The sequence below is a fragment of the Elephas maximus genome, chromosome 5 (assembly GCF_024166365.1).
Source record: "Elephas maximus indicus isolate mEleMax1 chromosome 5, mEleMax1 primary haplotype, whole genome shotgun sequence".
In the NCBI taxonomy this organism is placed as follows: Eukaryota; Metazoa; Chordata; class Mammalia; order Proboscidea; family Elephantidae; genus Elephas; species Elephas maximus.
The window spans coordinates 41,101,304-41,123,458 of record NC_064823.1 but is presented as its reverse complement, the minus strand read 5'-3'; the positions used below and the strand labels follow the sequence as shown (position 1 = coordinate 41,123,458).

Here is a 22,155-nt window from a genome sequence, read left to right as displayed (position 1 = left end):
TCTCAAAAACACAGTTCTGATAAAGTCCCACTCCTTCTCAATAACCTTTGCCAGCTTCACATCTAGGCAGGCAAGGCTCTGGACACAGGACGCCAAACTTTCTTTTAGCTCTAACTTGCACTGCTTGTCCTCACTTACCTTTTTGCCATAGCCCAAAGAAACTGTTCAGTATTTTTCCAACAGGCTTAGCACTGTTTTTAAAACCTCTGTTCTCCCCTGGAAAGTCCATCTCCTCCATGTTTACCTATGGAAAACCTATACACCCTTCAAAACACATCTCAGATTTGACCTTCCCCTTGAGGCATTCCTGATTCCCAACTGGGTGTGATTACTATCTCCATTTTATCTTTCTTTTGTCACTGATCTCTTCCAGCTTTATATTTTTTTAGTTTTTGTGTATTTAATTATTTACCCACTCCATCAGATGAGAAGCTCTCTCAGGGCAAGGATTGTCTCTGTTAGCTTCAATTCCTGCCTTTTACATGAGGGATCATAATAAAGGAATAAATTCATGTTGAATGGAATTTTCCTTCAAAATAATCAAACTGGTTCTATGCAGACAGATAGGGGCCGCTGAAACACTGAGAAAGGCGGCCGTTTAAGTGACTACACGCTCAATTATGCATCTATGTCATGTGTCTGCCCTCAGGTTTGTATTTTGGTCTTCAGAGGTGGGCAGCAGCCTTCACAGAGCCAGCCTCGATGGTGCGGATGCGAAGATTCTGCTGGAGACACTAGAGAAAATAACAGCCATGTCATTGGATGTGCTTAATAAACGGCTCTTTTGGATTCAGTACAATAAAGAAGGAGGCTATTCTTATATTGGTTCTTGTGATTATGATGGAGGTTCTTCTCAACTTCACAAACATCTTACACGGTAAGTTTCACTTTTGATGTGAACTAAAACAATTTCCATTTGAAGCTTGTGTGATGGATTAGTTTTACTTTTGTCAACTTAACTGGTATAGTGGTTTAAGTCCCAAATTTACCATTTATTGGATGAGTGTGACTTTGGGCAGATCATCCTTAGTTTTCTTTAGTGTGGTCATAACAATAGTACCTATTTCTTGGGGGTTATTGTGAGGATTAAGTAAACGAATGCAAATAAAAATGATTGGCAGAGTATCTGGCATACAATAAGTTTTCATATGTTGGTAGTAGTTATAATTTATAGCATAATTATGCCTAATGTATCTTATAAAACATTTATCTTTGATTTTATTTGCTATCTTGCCGGCAGCTTGTGGCCATGGGAAGGTATTAGTCAAGTGAGAAAATGACAAAACCAGAAATTCTGTTCCTTATCTTGTTCTACTTACTTCCTGTTAATGCGTTGACTAGCAGAGGAATTGGTATAGTGGATTTAGAGCCAGACATTGTATTCTGTTAGTGCAGATTATAACTACATAAATAAAACTATAAATTTAATATACATTTCTAAATGAAAAATGATTGAAAACTTGGGTGATTAAAATTCAGACAAATTAAAATGGAGTGAAATTTTAATAAGCCAAAGAACGAATGTCTTCCCATTGTGTTTTTTTCCCCCCATGTTATTTTTTAGGCACAATTTGTTTGCAATATCCCTTTTTGGTGACCGTATCTTCTATTCAACCTTGAAAAAGAAGGCAATTTGGATAGCCAACAAACACACTGGGAAAGATATGGTTAAAATTAACCTCAATCAGTCCTTTGCACCACCTGGTGAACTTAAAGTAGTGCATCCACTTGTACAGCCCAAGGCCAAGAACGATGCTGGGGAGTCTGGTGAGTCATCTTTGACCTTGCACGGGGGCTGGGACATGGTCCCCACCTGTCCACTTGCTCACGTCAGACACTTAGGGGTTATCCTTGATTTTTCCCACTGCTTTCCTCCCAATTTCCAATTAATTGCTAAATTCTTACCATTTTACTTTCTAAATGTATCTCATATTTCACTTCTCTCCTATTCTGCCACCATCATGGTCCAAATACCAGTATTTCTTGCTTGGCCTATTATAGTAGCCACTTGTCTTGGGGTTCTCTATAGAAACAGAACCAGTAAGATAAATAGATAGATAGATAAATAGGTAGGTAGGTAGGTAGATAGATGATGTGATTGTAAGGGCAATGGTAGGTTCAGATCTGTAGATCAAGTGACAGGCTGGAGATTCCTGCAGTTTGTGTCCAAAAATCCAGTGGTCAGGTGACAGGGAGAGAAGAGTGGAGGAATTCTGGCAAGATACCTATTTATAGTCTGGAAGAAGAATACCCCCTAGTGAAAACTCCTTTTTGCTCTTAAGACCTTCAACTGATTGGATAAGACCCACTCACATTGTGAAGGGTAATCAGCTTTACTTAAGTCCAACCTGGCGTTTGACCAAAAACTGGTCACCATAGTCTAGCCAAGTTGACACATAAAATTAGCCATCACACCACTCAACTAGTCTATTTTCCCCTTGCACCTTTAAAATAATAAATCTGATCCAGTCACCTTCTTGCTTAAAATCCTTTTCTTTGCATTTAGATCGAAATTTATCCCTTTACTAGATCTGTCAAGATTTGACCAACCCGACCTAGCGCTCTTCCACGCGCCCCCCCCCCCCGCCTTGCTGAGATCTAACACAGGTATTCCTACAGTTAATGTGCCAAAGTCCTTCATGACTTTAGGTTTTTTCATTCCCTTTTCTCTCTGCCTGGAATTTTCTTTGGATCTGAGTTTAAATGTCATGTTTTCAGATAGGCCTTCTCTGATCATTCAATCAAAGTATGCCCCATCACCTCCTATTTTTCTCTCAGTACACTCCTTCATTGAACTCATCATAAGGTATAATACCATATTATTTGCTTTCTTTTTAACCCTCTCTCCCACTCCAGTTTAAGTGCCATTCCGGCAGGGATCATGCCATTTCGGACAAGAAATGCTAGCAAAATGAACGAATGAATGATTGACTGACTCTAGTCGCAGTCACAAATTTCTACTTTCTACGTAGCCTTCTTTATTTGAAACTCATTCAAAATAGTTATAGAGTTTCCATCATCATTACTACCATTTCTTACAGTTTTATGTAACTTCAGAGTTTCTGAAGTATTTTCATTGGCATTACCTTATTGGTTAAGAAGTTGTCAATGATTGCATTCTACTTGCATCAACAATGAACGTCCATGGAAACAGCAGTCAAGAAATCAAATGTATTGCATTGGGCTGATCTTCTGCATTGGGCTGATCTTCTGCATTGGGCTGATCTGCAAAAAGACCTCTTTTAAGTGTTAAACAACAAAGATATCACTTCGATGATGTCTTTAAAGTTAACCTCAATCCATTCTTTTCACTACCTGCTGAAATTGAAGCTGTGGTCTTTTCAATTGCCTCATATGCATGTGAAAGCTGGATAATGAAAAAGGTGGAAGAAGAACTGATGCATTCAAATTGTGGTGTTGGTAAAGAATATTGAATATATGGTGGACTGCCAGAAGAAATAACAAATTTGTCTCAGAAGAAATACAACTAGAATACTCTTTAGAAGCAAGGATGGTGAGATTTCAGCTCGCTTACTTTGGGCATGTCATTAGGAGATACCAATCACTAGACAAGGGCATCTTGGGTGGTAAACTGGAGGGTAGGCAAAGGCGAGGGAGGTGCTTGTGAGATGGACTGACACAGTGGCTGAAATAATGGACTCAAACATAGCAGTGATCATGAAATGAAGATAGCACAGGATGGGTGTCTTAGCTATATGAGAAATACCACATGTGGATGGCTTTAACAAACACAAGTTTCTGCTCTCACAGACTAGTAGGCCAGAAGTTCGAATTCAGGACACAAGCTCCAGGGGAAGGCTTTCTCTGTCAGCTCTGGAGGAAGGTCCTTGTCATCAATCTTCCCTTGGTCTAGGAGCTTCTCTACGCAGGAATCTCCGGTCCTAAGAATGCACCCTGCTCCAGGCGCTGCTCTCTTGGTGGTATGAGGTCCCAAAGATGGTGCTTAGAATAAGAGAAGCAGATTTGTTGGCTTTAATTAGTCCTTGCCTCATCAATTCAGATTGACCAGTTAGAGTGGAACTCGACGCAGCTGATTGCTGAGCCCCAAGTCAAAGTAGTACAGCCACAGTTTCTCTTATTGAGCTGTTTTGCTCATGATTCTGACCAGTTTCCTGAAGATTTGTCACTCTGGTCCTTCCTCTGGGCAACGAGTGGCTAGCTGCCTTGCACCTCAGGCTCAGGGTCCTGCAGTGGGAACAAATGAATGTATATGCTCAGGCTCAGTGAAAATTTCCTTATCAAGGCCCATATATTTAAAAGCCTTCTGACCATTCCTACTTGGATTTTTTTAAAGTGCTCCAGGCTCAAAGCAAATAAGTAAATCTTCACCTCCCATTCTGTCTACCTCATCTCCCCTGGGTCCTTCCCTCAGTGAGAGGTGTCATCGTCCAAGGCAGAAATCCAGGAATTGCTCCATTCCTCCTTCTTTCTTACCCTCACCCTGTTGATTACTAAGATCTCACAATTCTACCACCTATGGTCTAACCACTGGTGCCCCTCCCCTCAGCTCTGCATTCCCAATATTCTACCAGTTGGTATCCCTGACTCCATTTTCTATTGCAGGGAGCATAACCTTTCAAAAATAAATATCTGATCATGCCATCCCTTGGTTAAAACCCTTTGACAGTTTTCCATTGCCAATAATTAAAGTCACATCTCTTAACCTGGCTTTCAAGGCCCTCTGCTCATTTCTTAGTTTCATCGTTCACCCTTTTCTGTATTACATTCTATGCTATAACCATCCTAAAAGATAGAATTTCCTCCCACAAGGCATGCTTGCTTTCTCCTCCAGGCCCTTCAGCATGCTCCAGAACACTCTTTCTCCTCTGTACTGGCTAACTGTTCTCATCCTCTGAGAAACACCTCAAAATTTATTTCCTTTGAGAACACTTGCTCAGTCCCCCTGTGAACCTAGGTTAGCTATGTGCTCTCAGAGAATGATTATTTCCTCTGTCATATGGCATTTACATGCTTTCCTGTCGATGGCACTGGGCTCTGGGCTGGGTTACTGTAATTGTCAAGGAGCCCTCATGGCACAATGGTTAAGTGATTGGCTGTTAACCGAAAGTTTGGTGGTTTGAACCCACTAGTGGCTCTATGGGAGAGAAGACCTGACCATCTGCTCCCATAATGATTACACCATAGGAAACCTTGTAGGGGTAGTTCTACTGTGTCCTATAGGGTCACTATGAGTTGGAATTGACTTGATGGCATACAGCAACAACACTGCAGTTGTCTTACTTCCTTTGTTCTATGAGGGCAGGGACTCTAATTGTCTTGCCATTATACACCCAGAGTGTAAAGGATATTTAATAAATAATAGTTGGAAGAAAAGAATGGAAAAGCACACTTTGGTACTCTCTTCTCTAAATAATATCTAAATAATATCAATAAGGAACAAATTTTAAAGATATATAATACCTAACTGAAAGGCTGGTGGTTCCAAGCAGCTCTGAGGGAGACAGAAAGACTTGGCAATCTGCTTCCATAAAGATTACAGCCAAGAAAACGCTATGGGACGGTTCTACTTTGTCACATGAGTTCGCTATAAGTTGGCATCAACTTGATGGTACCCAAGAACAACAAATACACGTTACGTTCCTGACTAATAATAAACCAATAAACCAGTTGGTGTCCTGTCAGTTCCAACTCATAGTGACCCCCTGTGTGTCAGAGTAGAACTGTGATCCATAGGGGTTTCAATGGCTGGTTTTTCAGAAGTAGATTGCCAGGCCTTTCTTCTGAGCTCCCTCTGGGTGGACTTAAACCTCCAACCCTTCAGTTAGCAGCTGAGCTTGTGTTAACTGTTTGCATCACCCAGGGACTCCTGAATAATAATAAAGACAGCCATATTTATGGAGTGTGTATGGAATTATTCAATGCTGGCTCTACCTAGATAATTTCATTTAATCTTCACAACAATCCTATAAATTCAGTGTGATTACTGGTACCATTTTATAGATTAAAAAGCTAAGATTTAGAGATGTCATGATAGGTTGTTCAAGGTCATACAGTGGTGGAATTGGGATTTGGACCTATGCAGATAGACATTAGGCTGCCTCCTCAACTATACTTTCACTATTATCTATCATGTCATATCTTAGATTTTCTTATTTGTCTATCATGTCATATCTTAGATTTTCTTATTTGTCTTGGGGAAACCTGTAATTCAGCATACCATCATCTGTCCATGCCTGCTGGTTAAACTCTTCAGTTTGCACAGATTGTGGGGTCAATATCATATTTCTCTTTCTTTTTAAATGTTTTCAGTTTCAGAAACTCAGAAATTTTTCTCTCTCACTCTCTCACATACACACGCACACACTCACACACACACTTTTCTCCTGGCTCTCTGAAAACATAAAATTGATCTTACATTTTTGTTGTCATGATTCAACTTATTAAACACCAATGGTTTCTGGCTATCCTGTCACCTGTACCGTTATATGAATCTCCAAGCCAGTGTGGGAACTTTTTTGTATACAATACTAAAGGCAATATTTCAAGCTCAACTTCTGAAGATTTTGCAACTAGTTTACTGCTCACAGATAGCACTTTATAGAAGGCCAGAACATTTTTACTTTTGTCTATATTCGTCAAATGTAGATTCTAGTTTTAGGTTCATAAGAGATTTTTCAGAAGCATGTTTTTTGGAAAATGAAGGCTATCTATTACCCAACACTGTGTAAAATACTTAGCATTCATTTCTTTTACAAAAGTATTGCTGAATTTCTTTAATTCTGTGAGTTTGTGAAGAATAATTGCTTCCACCCGCTTATTGAAATGATTAATGTAGCTAAAACTGTCCAGGTGGAACTCTGATTCATTTTGATTACGCCTTTGCTGGAGTGTCTGTTTAGATGACTGTAAAACCTTGGTTATTTGGAAGCCGTTAGAAAAGAATCATCCTAACTAGATAAGTTTTTTTTTTTAAATATAAGTTCATATTTTCAATTTAAACACCCAAAGCTTTTTATTTTTCATAGAAATGTTAGTAAAATGGATTGCTATGTTTTAGGTATCTAAGATTACTGTATCTTCCTGAGACCACGTATAGATAGTTATAGACATTTTCTTGACGACTAGGGTCACATTTACAAGAAGGCACGCCATTATGGCCAAGGATAGGACTGGTTTGTAGCAAAGCTGGTGTTATGGGTTGAATGGTGCCCCTCTCCCTCAAAATATGTATTGAAATCCTAACCCTTGTACCTGTAAAAAGGAACCAGTTTGGAAATAGGGGGTTTCTTTTGTTACGTTAATGGTGTCACACCAGAGTATGGTCTGAGTTTAGGAGGGATCCTAAACCTAACCTCTGAGTTATAAAAAGAGCAGAATAGATATAGAGACACACAAGGGGAAGACAGCCACCAAGGAACACCAAGGAATGCAAAGAACAGCAAGGATTACCTGCAGACACCAGAAATTAGGAGAGAGGCTCACAGAAGGAATCAGCACAGCTTAGACCCTGATTCGGGCTTTTAGCCCCTAAAACTGCAAGAAAATATTCCCTGTTCTTTAAAGCCACACACTGTTGTAGTAGTGCTAAGTAACTAGAACAGCTGGTTTTAGAATACAGGTTTGCCCTGACACCAAATGACTACCATTTGAAATGGCATTTGCTCTTTATCATTTTTCTGTCTTCCTGCTTGCTGTGAGCTCTTTTTTCTTGCTGATTTCCATGTGCCTGGGTGTGGCTGCTCTATTTTCCTATCTGAGACTTTTTCTTGCCATTTGTTTGTTGAGGAAACCAGATCACCTCTTGTCGTGGATTGAATTGTGTCTCCCAAAAATGTGTGTCAACTTGGTTTTGGCCATAATTCCCAGTATTGTGTGGTTGTCCCCCATTTTGTGATTGTAATTTTATATTAAAGAGGATTAGGGCAGGATTGTAATGTCCTTACTAAGGTCACATCCCTGATCCAATGTAAAGGGAGTTTCCCTGGAGTGTGGTCTGCACCACGTTTTATCTTAAAAGAGAAAAAAGGAAAGGGAAGCAAGCAGAGAGTAGAGACCTCATACCACCAAGAAAGAAGCACAGGTAGCAGAGCATGTCCTTATGGACCTGGGGTTCCTGCATGGAGAAGCTCCTAGACCAGCGGAAGATTGATGAGAAGGACCTTCCTCCAGAGCCAACAGACCGAAAAAGCCTTCCCTTGGAGCTGATGGCCTGAATTTGGACTTCTAGCCTACCAGACTGTGAGAAAATAAATTTCTGTTCGTTAAAGCCATCCACTTGTGGTATTTCTGTTACAGCGGCACTAAGTAACTAAGATATCTGTCCCGTAGAATTTTCCACATTCTGGAAATGGTGTCATTTAACATGTTTCTCTATGCTCTGCATTTGCTATAAACCAGTAGCGTAGGTCTAGAAGCCTGGTCAGACTCAGGTTTGCTGTTATCTGCAAGAACACTTTGCAGGTGGTACTGTACATGGTACTGTTTACTTTCTGTTGCACCACATCAGAAGACACATAGTGTCTGGTTCTCATTTGTTTTGTGATGTTCAAGATTAGTTAGCAGATTCAGGTGTTGTCAACCTGGTCCAGCCATTATTAAGTTTCCCATCAGCCCTTCATAGTGGTTTTAGAAGCTACTGAGTGTTCTTGCTTAGATACATTTTTTCATTAGAGGCTCAGAGTGATGATATTTTAATTCTGCCATTGCTTATGTGTTTATTAGCTAGACTTCTTACATAAGAAAGAGCTTTTCCACATCAGCTATATGATTTCCATGATGTATAGTTTTTTATAGGAAAAGTAAATTAAATGCTCAGTCTTTCCCCTTAATTTATTGGTTTTCAGAATAAATGGTTGGTGTCTCAGTAGCCCCTAAAGATGATCTTTAAATTTTTAAAGCATCTTTATAAACTCATGGATTTTAAAAATACTTGACATGCTGCCATTTATTGCAGTTATTATTATTTTGGTGCTCAAATTGTAACATCTTTCACCAGGAGGAGCCCTGATTTGAGGCTTCTAGTCTGCATGAGAAAGAAGGCTAGTAGGTTCAACCCCTCTGCTGTCTCCCATTGGTGACCTTGAATGCTATGTTGAGCCTATGACTAGGCTCAGCAAAAAATAACACTGGTATCATGCAGACACTAATGCCATTGGGATATTAGTGGGTGGGGGTAGGGTGGTGATAACAGCGGTGGAGGTATACATACCTTGTATTTTCCATCCTCATGAAATGGGTTGGCTAAGCTTGTCGGAAATGGATATAAAACTAAGAAGAGATTGAGAGTGGACCTGAAGAGCTGTTTAAGAGTAAAAATAATCTTTTTTTTTTTTAATGCTCAGAGGCCATTCTTTTATATACTTTCTGATTCTTAGAGGACTTTAGATGGATAAGGATACGAAGTAGCTGAATTCTGGAAAAGAAAAAAAAAAGAGTTAGGGTTAGGGTATTGCATACCTCAATGACTTGTTGAGAAAATCAAATATGATAATGTAAATGCTTTATAAGGTGTTATTCAAAAATTTTTATTGTTATGTACTAAGTATTAGGGTTTTTAGTCTTACACCGAATTTGAGATAGAAAAAAGATGTGACCAGTGGAGAAAAGTGAGATTGTTTCAGAGTTGGGCCAAGGTAAAAACTCTACACTTACTTGCCTGTAGAAAAGCCTGAGCACCTGTGTGTGAGGGCCAGGCAGCTATTGAGGCAGCAGTTGGTGGTGGACATTAAACTCCATGATTAGGAGGTTTAATTTGATCTCAAGGTAATTGAGCCCCACTGGTGTTTTCTGAGAAAGGGTGTTATCTGAGGTCAGCAGCAGCATTCTGAGCTCTACTTCAGCCTATTTCAAAGCTAAAGAACAGCAGAAGATTAGGGAGATTAAACAAAAATATAACCCTCAATCCTCTGTATTTTGCCACTTCCTAAAATGACCTTTTAAAGTGTTTACTGTCTGAATTCAGGTCACATCATGAGCACAGCCATCCAGCGGGGAACAGCGATTACTCTCCTGCCTATGTTCATCACTGAGGAGCGACTTATTACTGTCAGTAATTATCATTATTAAAACCCTCAGCAGCATGGGCAACATACCAGGCTAGCATTATCTGAAAGTTCGAATTCTAACTCTAAGATTAACTAAATACTCAAGGAAAAACCAAGCAGGGGAGTTAGGTTGCAGGTGATATGATGACAGTTTTTTTGTGAGTGTATTCTCCAGAAAAACAGTGTAACTGTGAATGCAATGTCGTTGTTAGGTGCCTGAGTCGTTTGTTGCATGCCTGCATTGTGACAGACACTGTGCTAGGTGCTAGTGGGACTACAAATGTGTGTAAGGTACATGCCTTATCCTCAGAAGCTTATCAATTAATGGGAAGAATATGTGTATATGTACTTACGATGACGATGATGATAATAAGAACAAACCTAAGTCCAGATAAGAGGCTATGAGGACCTAAACCAGTACAGTGGTAGAAAGGTATGAATATATATATATATATATATATTGGAGCTAGGAGAAGAGCAGAGCATTTTCTGTACTCCAGACACGAATTGTTTTCCTCATTAGTCAGTTTGCATCTCCATTAATACAATATAAGCAATTAAGATTTGAGGTACTTACCACAAACCTTTAATTCTGTTTGGAACCATAAAACTTTAAAAAAAAAAAAAAAAGAGGAGGCATCTCAGGGATTATCTGTTCCAACTCTCCAATTCCACAGATGAGGAAACTGAGGCCAAAAAGATAAAGGGAATTGCTAAAAAGGCAGAACCAAGACAGAACTTGGTTTTTCTGATTCTTAACCCAGTGGTTGTCCATTATGCTGGGTTTGGAAATATTCTACAAATATAAGGGACATTTATAGAAAGCATAACCCCTCAATGTTTTGCTACCTCAAGAAAGTGGTAGCTTTCTAGTGCTGGTAAAAGGCCTAATCAGACGATTCCGGATTTTCATTGTTGTTGACTCGTGGGGTTTACAAAAACTAAAGTTAAAAAAAAAAAATGCTTTTTTTTAAAAGAAATTTGAAGTGGGTTCATTTTGTCTCCAAGACATTTACAAGTTTCTAATTTTAGTTGTGCCTCCTGAAATGGTTAAATGTGGACCAATTCTTTTTGGTATAGTGAATCTGTGTATTCCTTCCATCTTCTTTTGATGCTTCCTGTGTCGTTTAATATTTTGCCCGTAGAATTTTTCACTATTGCAGCTCAAGTCTTGAATTTTGTCTTCAGTTCTATCAGCTTGAGAAATGCAGAGTGTGTTCTTCCCTTTTGGTTTTCTATCTCTAGGTCTTTGCACATGTCATTGTAATATTTTACTTATAACCAGAAGAGGATGGAAGGAATACACAGTCCCTACGCCAAAAAGATTTGGTCAATGTTCAACCATTTCAGGAGGTAGCATATGATCAGGAACCGATGGTACTGAAGGAAGAAGTCCAAGCTGCAGTGAAGGCACTGGTGAAAAACAAGGCTCTGGGAATTGACAGAATATCAATTGAGATGTTTCAACAAACAGATGCAGAGCTGGAAGTGCTCATTCACCTATGCCAAGAAATTTGGAAGACAGCTACCTGGTCAGCCGACTGGAAGAGATCCATATTTATGCCTATTCCCAAGAAAGGGGATCCAACTGAATGCAGAAATTATCGAACAATATCATTATATCACACGCAACTAAAATTTTACTGAAGATCATTCAAAAGTGGCTGCAGCAGTATATTGACAGTGTACTTCCAGAAATTCAAGCTGGACTCAGAAGAGGATATGGAACCAGGGATATCATTGCTGATGACAGATGTATCCTGGCTGAAAGCAGAGAAGACCAGAAAGATGTTTACCTGTGTTTTATTGACTATGAAAAGGCATTCGAATGTGTGGATCATAACAAATTATGGATAACATTGTGAAGAATGGGAAATCCAGAACACTTAATTATGCTCATGAGGAACCTGTACATAGATCAAGAGGCAGTTGTTCCAACAGAACAAGGGGAAACTTCATGGCTTAAAGTCAGGAAAGGTGTGTGTCAGGGTTGTATTCTTTCACCATACCTATTTAGTTTGTACACTGAGCAAATATTCCAAGAAGCTGGACTCTGTGAAGAACAGGGCATCAAGACTGGAGGAAGACATATTAACAACCTGTATTATGCTGATGACGCAATCTTGGTTGCTGAAGATGAAGAGGACTTGAAGCACTTACTGATGAAGATCAAAGATCAGTCTTCAGTATGGATTACACCTCAACAAAAAGAAAACAAAAATCCTCACAACTGGACCAATAAGCAACATCATGATAAACGGAGAAAAGATTGAAGTTGTCAAGGATTTCATTTTACTTGGATCCACAATCAACACTCGTGGAAGAGGCAGAAGAGAAATCAAAAGATGCATTACATTGCTGCAAAAGACCTCTTTGAAGTGTTGAAAAGCAAAGATGTCACCTTGAAGACTCAGGTGTGCCTGACTGAAGCCATGGTGTTTTCAATCACCTCTTATGCATAAGAAAGCTGGACAATGAATAAGGAAGGCTGAGGAAGAATGTAAGCCTTCGAATTGTGGTGTTGGCGAAGAATATTGAATATACAATGAACTGCTAAAAGAATTAACAACTCTGTCTTGAAAGAAGTACAACCAGAATGCTCTTTAGAAGTAAAGATGGCGAGACTACATCTCACAAACTTTGGACATGGTATCAGGAGGGATCAGTCCCTGGAGAAGGACAACATGCTTGGTAAAGTAGAGGGTCATCAAAAAAAAGAGGAAGACCCTCAATGTGATGGACTGATACAGTTGCTGCAACAGTGGTCTCAAGCATCACAATGATTGTGAGGATGGTGCAGGACCAGACAGTGTTTCGTTCTGTGTACGTGGGGTCACTATGAGTTGGAATCGACTTAACAACAACAATTTTAGCTATGCACTTATTAAATTTAGGTCATTTTATTTGAGACATTTTATTTTTAATACTGCTCAATTAAAATGTTGATAATTAACTAAAGTTTGTTGCTGTTGTTAGGTGCTATTAAGTAGATTCTGACTCATAGCAACCCTGTAGGACAGAGTAGAACTGCCCCATAAAGCTGCAATCGTTACTGAAGCAGATCGCCAAGTCTTTTCTCTAGTGGAGCTGCTGGGTGGGTTTGAAGTGCCAACCTGTTGGTTAGCAGCTGGGCACTTAACAGTTGTGCCTCCAGGGCTTCTGAAGTAGTTAGAAACATGCAAAACAATTTAACTGTAAATGCATTGTTGTTAGATGCTCAAGTTGTTTTTGACTCATAAGACCCTATATGACAGAGTAGAGCTGCCCCATAGGGTTGTCTAGCCTGTAATCTTTATAGGAGCAGACTGCCACATCTTTCTCTCATGGATCAGCTGGTGGATTGGAACTGCCAAACTTCTGGTTAATCAGCCAAGCACTTAACCAATAAATGCATAATTGGCATAAAAACCATAGACAAAAAAAAAGTTTTAAAATAAATATTCAAAATCTTACATCTTAAATGATTTAGTAGGTAATTTTGCAATGGTATTGAATAAATGACAAGACTGATTTAGCATTTAACTTGGTCAAGAGATCTGAAGGAAAAAAAAGTTCAAAGTAACTAAGGAATTAATACAGACTAGCTAAAAAGAGCTATTTGTAACTAAGATGAAGGCCGGTATTTCTCAGAGTGTGTTGTGAAGACTCCCTGCATCAGAATCACCAGGGATTCTGTTGAAAATGTGCTTTCTTAAGCCTTTTTCTTAATTTACTTCTACAGAGAGGGTAACTCTGATGAAACTCCAGGGGGTCCTGATGCACAGAGGGACATTGTTAAGGGAGGCAAGAATATGTTTCTACACGTAGCTTCCTGTTATTGGTCAAGACAAGTTCAGTAACTTGAAATAGAAGGCAATGGGTGGAGTCAGTGTAAGGAGACATTTTATATGGAGATAAACAGGAATCAGAGGAACAGCCTACTGGGAGAACAGCCTCAGCGCCTCTGTCTTCTCAAGTTCTTGTTTGTTTCCCCTGCCCATCACAGCAATGCTGGGTTTTCAGCGTCCTCTCAGGTTCTTGTTTCTTCTCACCATACATGGACTTTAGATGATCTCACCCATGCCCTTGCCTTCAGGGCCCATGACCCCAATCTACCTCCCTGGCTTTTACCTTTACCAGAATTCTCACCTCCACGTCTATCTGCATTTGCCCTCAGACTCATGCTTACCTCTGTATTCACCATGCTGTGGTCAGTTGCCGGTGAGTGAGTTTCAACTCACAGGGACCCCATGTGTTCAGAGTAAAGCTGCTCCATAGGGTTTTCGAGGCTGTGATCTTTCAAAAGCAGATTGCCAGGCTTGTCATCCGAGGCACCCAGAGGTTCCGAGGCCAACCTTTCTGTTAGTGGTTGAGTGCTTAGCCATTTGCACCACCCAGGGTCTCCTTGTATTCCCCATAGCACATTCCAAAGGTCTTGCTATTGGCAAAAATAAGAAAGATAATAAAGGAGCAAAGGAGACAAAAACCTTGTTAACTTTTTAAACTGGGATATGTGTGTTACCACTTTAGCTCTTGTCTCTGGCTCTGTAAATCAAAGTACAAGGTTGGCCATTTGTTGTTCAATATAATTGCCTAATTCAACATAAGCATCCATCTCACTGAGCAGATTTTACTATTTATCCTGGGATATTTTATAAAACATGGAATGCTGGCAGCAAAAAACTCAGAAATTTGGTACTAAGAATATGGCAATGGTATGTATTACTCCTGAAAGATGTTCTTGAAATAATGATCCTAAAAACAGCTGAATATTACATAGATATGACTTAAAAATATTATACTTAAGAAAACACGTTCTTAGGTTTGAGGCTTTTTGATTTCTTAAACAGATATTTCATTTTCAGAATTTTTGCTTGTTTTTTTTTTTTTTTTTTTGGTGGGGGATAAGTGTAAATCAGAAAGGGGGGAAACGGGAAGTTATTGCTTAAGGGGCGCTACTTTTCTGTTTGGGGAGATGAAAAACATTTGGAAACGGAGATTGTGATGGTTATACAACAGGGCGGATGGAATTAATGTTGCCAAATTGTACCCTCAGAATGGTTAAAATGGCAAATGTTTTGTTGTGTATATTTTACCACACTAAAAAAAAAAAAGTAAACCAGAACGAAAAAGCTAATAAGTTGTGCTTAGTGCTTGGAACTCTAGGAATGACATCTCCTGCCAATTAAGATGGCCTTATTCTGAGAGCTATTGTAGGAGCAATAGAATCAGAGAAATAAATGGGTTTTGGAATGGTAGAAAATCCGGATGAATGCTGTCTGACTCCAGAGGGATGCCACCACCATGAAAGACAACACCCCTACTGATGTCACGGGGGGATTAACCTCCTTAAGAACCATGAAGGGAATCAAGCATTGTCCCCTGTCAAAACACATCTCCACTCCAAATAAACCGTCTTCTCTTTTAGATCAGAAACTTTGCAAATTGAAGAAAGGAATCTGCAGAGGCAGCGTGTGTGGGCAAGATCTCAGGAACCACGTGTGCGCGTGTGCGGAGGGATATACTTTAAGCAGAGACGGGAAGTACTGCGAAGGTAATGTGCAGAGCACTCTCTGGGCAAGGGAAGCCCACCTGTCCAGTGACTCGTCTTCTGTGGAGTCATCAGAGCTTCAGTGTGATACCAACGTCAAGTTCCACTCTTTCTTTCCAGAAAAGCAATTTTAGTTTTTTCTTCTGTTTTTAAAGCCTTTATAATGCTTTTAGGCCTTTTCTTTTAAAAATAATTTTTATTGTGCTTTAAGTGAAAGTCTACAAATCAAGTCAGTCTCTCACGTATAAACTTATATACACCTTACTACATGCTCCCATTTACTCTCCCCCTAATGAGACAGCCCACTCTCTCCTTCCAGTCTCTCTTTTCATGACCGTTTTGCCCATTTCTAACCCTCTCTACCCTCCCATCTCTCCTCCAGACAGGAGATGCCAATACAGTCTCAAGTGTCCACCTGATACAAGTAGCTCACTCTTCATCAGCATCTCTTTCCAACTCATTGTCCAGTCCATTCCATGTCTGATGAGTTGTCTTCGGGAATGGTTCCTATCCTGGGCCAACAGGAGGTTTGGGGACCATGACTGCCAGGATTCTTCTAGTCTCAGTCAGACTGTTAAGTCTGGTCTTTTTATGAGAATTTGGGGCCTGCATCCCACTGTTCTCGTGCTCCCTCAGGGGTTCTCTGTTGTGCTCCCTCTCAGGGCAGTCATCGGTTGTGGCCGGGCACCGTCTAGTTCTTCTGGTCTCAGGATGATGTAAGTCTCTAGTTCATGTGGCCCTTTCTGTCTCTTGGGCTCATAATTATCTTGTGACCTTGGTGTTCTTCATTCTCCTTTGATCCAGGTGGGTTGAGACCAATTGATGCATCTTAGATGGCCGCTTGTTAGCGTTTAAGATCCCAGACACCACACTTCAAAGTGGGATGCAGAATGTTTTCTTAATAGAATTTATTTTGCCAATTGACTTAGATGTCCCCTGAAGCCATAGTCCCCAAACCCTCGCCCTTGCTCCGCTGACCTTGAAGCATTCAGTTTATCACAGAAACTTCTTTGATTTTGGTCCAGTCCAGTTGAGCTGACCTTCCGTGTATTGAGTATTGTCCTTCCCTTCACCTAAAGTAGTTCTTATCTACTATCTAATCAGTAAATAACCCTCTCCCACCCTCCCTCCCTCCCCCCTCTCATAACCACAAAAGAATGTGTTCTTCTCAGTTTATACTATTTCTCAAGATCTTATAATAGTGGTCTTATACAGTATTTGTCCTTTTGCATCTGACTAATTTCACTCAGCATAATGCCTTCCATGTTATGAAATGTTTCACAGATTCATCACTGTTCTTTATCGATGCGTAGTACACCACTGTGTGAATATACCTTAATTTATTTATCCATTCATCCGTTGATGGACACCTTGGTTGCTTCCAGCTCTTTGCTATTGTAAACAGAGCTGCAATAAACATAGGTGTGCATATATCTGTTCGTGTAAATGCTCTTATTTCTCTAGGGTATATTCCGAGGAGTGGGATTTCTGGGTTGTATGGTAGTTCTATTTCTAACTTTTTAAGGAAACGCCAGATAGATTTCCAAAGTGGTTGTACCATTTGACATTCCCACCAGCAGCGTATAAGAGTTCCAATCTCTCCACAGCCCCTCCAACATTTATTATTTTGTGTTTTTTGGATTAATGACAGCCTTGTTGGAGTGAGATGGAGTCTCATGGTAGTTTTAATTTGCATTTCTCTAAAGGCTAATGATCCAGAGCATTTTCTCATGTATCTGTTAGCTGCCTGAATATCTTCTTTAGTGAAGTTCGTGTTCATATCCTTTGCCCAACTTTTTAATTGGGTTGTTTGTCTTTTTGTGGTTGAGTTTTAACAGAATCACATAGATTTTAGAGATCAGGCGCCGGTCGGAGATGTCATAGCTGAAAATTTTTTCCCAATCTGTAGGTGATCTTTTTACTCTTTTGGTGAAGTCTTTAGATGAGCATAGGTGTTTGATTTTTAGGAGCTCCCAGTTATCTGGTTTCTTTTCTGCATTTTTAGTAATGTTTTGTACTTTGTTTATGCCTTGTATTAGGGCTCTTAACGTTGTCCCTATTTTTTCTTCCATGATCTTTATCACTTTACTCTTTATGTTTAGGTCTTTGATCCACTTGGAGTTAGTTTTTGTGCATGGTGTGAGGTATGGGCCCTATTTCATTTTTTTGCAAATGGATATCCAGGTATGTCAGCATCATTTGTTAAAAAGACTGTCTTTTCCCCAATTAACTGACACTGGGCCTTTGTCAAATATCAGCTGCTCATATGTGGATGGATTTATATCTGGGTTCTCAATTCTGTTCCTTTGGTCTATGTGTCTGTTGTTGTAGCAGTACCAGGCTGTTTTGACTACTGTGGCTGTATAATGTGTTCTAAAATCAGGTAGAGTGAGGCCTCCCACTTTCTTCTTCTTTTTCAGTAATGCTTTACTTATCCGAGGCTTCTTTCCCTTCCATATGAAGTTGGTGATTTGTTTCTCCATCACTTTAAAAAATGTCATTGGAATTTGGATCGAAAGTGCATTGTGTGTATAGATTGTTTTTGGTAGAATAGACATTTTTACTATGTTAAGTCTTCCTATCCATGAGCAAGGTATGTTTTTCCACTTACGTAGGTCCCTTTTAGTTTCTTGCACTAGTACTTTGTAGTTTTCTTTGTGTAGGTCTTTTACATCTTTGGTGAGATTTATTCCTAAGTATTTTATCTTCTTGGGGGCTACTGTGAATGGTATTGATTTGGTGATTTCCTCTTCGATGTTCTTTTTGTTGATGTAGAGGAATCCAAGTGATTTTTGTGTGTTTATCTTGTAATCTGAAACTCTGCCGAACTCTTCTATTAGTTTCAGTAATTTTCTGGAGGATTCCTTAGGGTTTTCTGTGTATAAGATCATGTCATCTGCAAATAGAGATAATTTTACTTCTTCCTTGCCAATCCGGATGCCCTTTATTTCTTTGTCTAGCCTAATTGCTCTGGCTAGGACCTCTAGCACAATGTTAAATAAGAGCTGTGATAAAGGGCATCCTTGTCTGGTTCCCGTTCTCAAGGGAAATGCTTTCAGGCTCTCTCCATTTAGAATGATGTTGGCTGTTGGCTTTGTATAGAAAAAATAGATGCCTTTTATTATGTTGAGGAATATTCCTTCAATTCCTATTTTGGTGAGAGTTTTTATCATAAATGGGTGTTGGACTTTGTCAAATGTCTTTTCTGCATCAATTGATAAGATCATGTGGTTTTTGTCTTTTGTTTTATTTATATGGTGGATTACATTAATGATTTTTCTAATATTGAACCAACCTTGCATACCTGGTATAAATCCCACTTGGTCATGGTGGATTATTTTTTTTTTTTGATATGTTGTTGAATTCTACTGGCTAGAATTTTGTTGAGGATTTTTGCATCTATGTTCATGAGGGATATAGGTCTATAATTTTCTTTTTTGGTGGTGTCTTTACCTGTTTTTGGTATCAGGGATATGGTGGCTTCATAGAATGAGTTAGGTAGTATTCCATCATTTTCTATGCTTTGAAATACCTTTGGTAATAGTGGTGTTAACTCTTCTCTGAAAGTTTGGTAGAACTCTGCAGTGAAGCCGTCCTGGCCAGGGCTTTTTTGTTGTTGTTGTTGCTGGGAGTTTTTTGATTACCTTTTCAATCTCTTTTTTTGTTATGGGTCTATTTAATTGTTCTACTTCTGATTGTGTTAGTTTAGGTAGGTAGTGTTTTTCTAGGAATTCATCCATTTCTTCTAGGTTTGCAAATTTGTTAGAGTACAATTTTTCGTAATAATCTGATATGATTCTTTTAATTTCAGTTGGGTCTGTTGTGAGATGGCCCGTCTCATTTCTTATATGGGTTATTTGTTTCCTTTCCTGTATTTCTTTAGTCAGTCTGGCCAATGGTTTATCAGTTTTGTTAATTTTTTCAAAGAACCGCTTTTGGCTTTGTTAATTCCCTCAATTGTTTTTCTGTTCTCTAATTCATTTAGTTCAGCACTAATTTTTATTATTTGTTTTCTTCCAGTGTCTGATGTATTCTTTGGTTGCTCGCTTTCTATTTGTTCAAGTTGTAGGGACAGTTCTCTGATTTTGGCTCTTTCTTCTTTATGTATGTGTCTATTGATATAAATTGACCTCTGAGCACTGCTTTTACTGTGTCCCAGAGGTTTTGATAGGAAGTGTTTTCATTCTCATTGCATTCTATGAATTTCTTTATTCCCTCCTTAATGTCTTCTAGAGCCCAATCTTTTTTGAGCAGGGTATTGTTCATTTTCCAAGTATTTGATTTCTTTTCCCTGATTTTTCTGTTACTGATTTCTACTTTTATGGCCTTGTGGTCTGAGAAGATGCTTTGTAGTATTTTGATGTTTTGAATTCTGCAAAGGTTTGCTTTATGACCTAATATGTGATCTATTCTAGAGAATGTTCCATGTGCACTAGAAAAAAAAGTATACATTGCAGCTGTTGGGTGGAGTGTTCTGTATAAGTCTATGAGGTCAAGTTGGTTGATTGCAGCAATTAGGTCTTCCGTGTCTCTATTAAGCTTCTTACTGGAAGTCCTATCCTTCTCCGAAAGTGGTGTGTTGAAGTCTCCTACTATAATTGTGGAGGTGTCTATCTCACTTTTCAGTTCTGTTAAAGTTTGTTTTCTGTATCTTGCAGCCCTGTCATTGGGTGCATAAATATTTAATATGGTTATGTCTTCCTGATCAATTGTCCCTTTAATCATTATGTAGTATCCTTCTTTATCCTTTGTGGTGGATTTAACTTTAAAGTCTATTTTGTCAGAAATTAATATTGCTAATCCTGCTCTTTTTTGATTGTTGTTTGCTTGATGTTATTTTTTTTCCATCCTTCGAGTTTTAGTTTGTTTGTGTCTCTAGGTTTACGGTGTGTCTCTTGTAGGCAACATGTAGATGGATCGTGTTTCTTTATCCAGTCTGAGACTCTCTGTCTCTTTATTGGTGCACTTAGTCCATTTACATTCAGTGTAATTATAGATAAGTATGAGTTTAGTGCTGTCATTTTGATGCCTTTTTGTGTGTGTTATTAACAATTTCATTTTTCCACTTACTTTTTTGTGCTGAGACATTTTTCTTTGTAAATCGTGTGTTCCTCATTTTCATAGTAGTCGAATTTATGTTTGCCAAGTCATTATGTTTTTCTTGGTTTTTATTTTGAGTTATGGAATTTTTAGACCTCTTTGTGATTACCTTAATATTTACCCAATTTTTCTAACTAAAAACCTAGCTTGTATCGTCCTATATTGCCTTGTTTTCCTCTCCATATGGAAGATCTATGCCTCCTGTATTTAGTCCCTCTTTTTGATTATTGTGATCTTTTACATAATGAGTTCAATGATTCCCTGTGTTGAGCATTTTTTTCTTTTTAAAATTAATCTTAGTTTGTTTTGTGATTTCCCTATTTGAGTTGATATCAGGGTGTTCTGTTCTGTGACCTTGTGTTGTTGGTGTCTGATATTATTGATTTTCTGACCAAACAATTTCCTTTAGTAATTCTTGTAGCTTTGGTTTGGTTTTTATGAATTCTCTAAGCTTGTGTTTATCTGTATATGTTTTAATTTCACCTTCATATTTGAGATAGAGTTTTGCTGGATATATGATCCTTGGCTGGCAGTTTTCTCCTTCAGTGCTTTATATATGTCATCCCGTTGCCTTCTTGACTGCATGATTTCTGCTGAGTAGTCTGAACTTATTCTTATTGATTCTCCTTTGTAGGAGACTTTTCTTTTATCCCTGGCTGCTTTTAAAATTTTCTCTTTATCTTTGGTTTTGGCAAGTTTGATGATAATATGTCTTGGTGATTTTCTTTTTGGATCAATCTTATATGGGGTTTGATGAGCACCTTGGATAGATATCTTTTTGTCTTTCATGATGCCAGGGAAGTTTTCTGCCAGCAGATCTTCAACTATTTTTTCTGTTATCCCCCCCTGTTCTGGAACTCAAATCACATGCAAGTTATTCTTCTTGATAGAGTCCCGCATGATTCTTGGGGTTTCTTCATTTATTTAAATTATTTTATCTGATTTTTCTTCAACTATAAAAATGTCAATTGCCTTATCCTCCAACTCCCCCACTCTGCATTCCAATTGCTCGATTCTGCTCCTCCGACTTCCTATTGAGTTGCCTAATTCTGTAATTTTACTGCTAATCTTTTGGATTTCTGAATGCTGTCTCTCTATGGATTCTTGCAGCTTATTAATTTTTCCACTATGTTCTTGAATAATCTTTTTGATTTCTTCAACTGCTTTGTCAGTGCATTCCTTGGCTTTTTCTGTAGATTACCTTATTTCATTTCTGAGGTCATCCCTGATGTCTTGAAGCATTCTGTATATTGGTTTTTTATATTCTGCACCTGGCAATTCCAGGATTGTATCTTCATTTGGGAAAGATTTTGATTCTTTAATTTGGGGAGTTGTAGGAGCAATCATGGTCTGCTTCTTTATGTGGTTTAGTATTGACTACTGTCTCCAAAACATCTATAAGATATTGTAATGATTTATTTTATATCTGTTCACTGAGTCTTATCTTGTTTTGTTTCTTTCAGTATAAGCAGATGGGCTACTAGATTGCGCTGTCTTGAT

The 22,155-nt window shown here is 38.8% G+C and overlaps 1 protein-coding gene across 1 annotated transcript in view; it reads left to right on the top strand.

Moving 5' to 3' along the window:
• The window catches only part of EGF (epidermal growth factor), a 142,064-nt gene that overhangs the window by 50,615 nt on the left and 69,294 nt on the right, over nucleotides 1-22,155 (top strand). Inside the window, exons 4-6 of the mRNA XM_049885522.1 lie at nucleotides 650-877; nucleotides 1,565-1,767; nucleotides 15,433-15,558. Coding sequence (XP_049741479.1) covers nucleotides 650-877; nucleotides 1,565-1,767; nucleotides 15,433-15,558 — 557 coding nt within the window. The remainder of the gene's footprint in view (nucleotides 1-649; nucleotides 878-1,564; nucleotides 1,768-15,432; nucleotides 15,559-22,155) is intronic.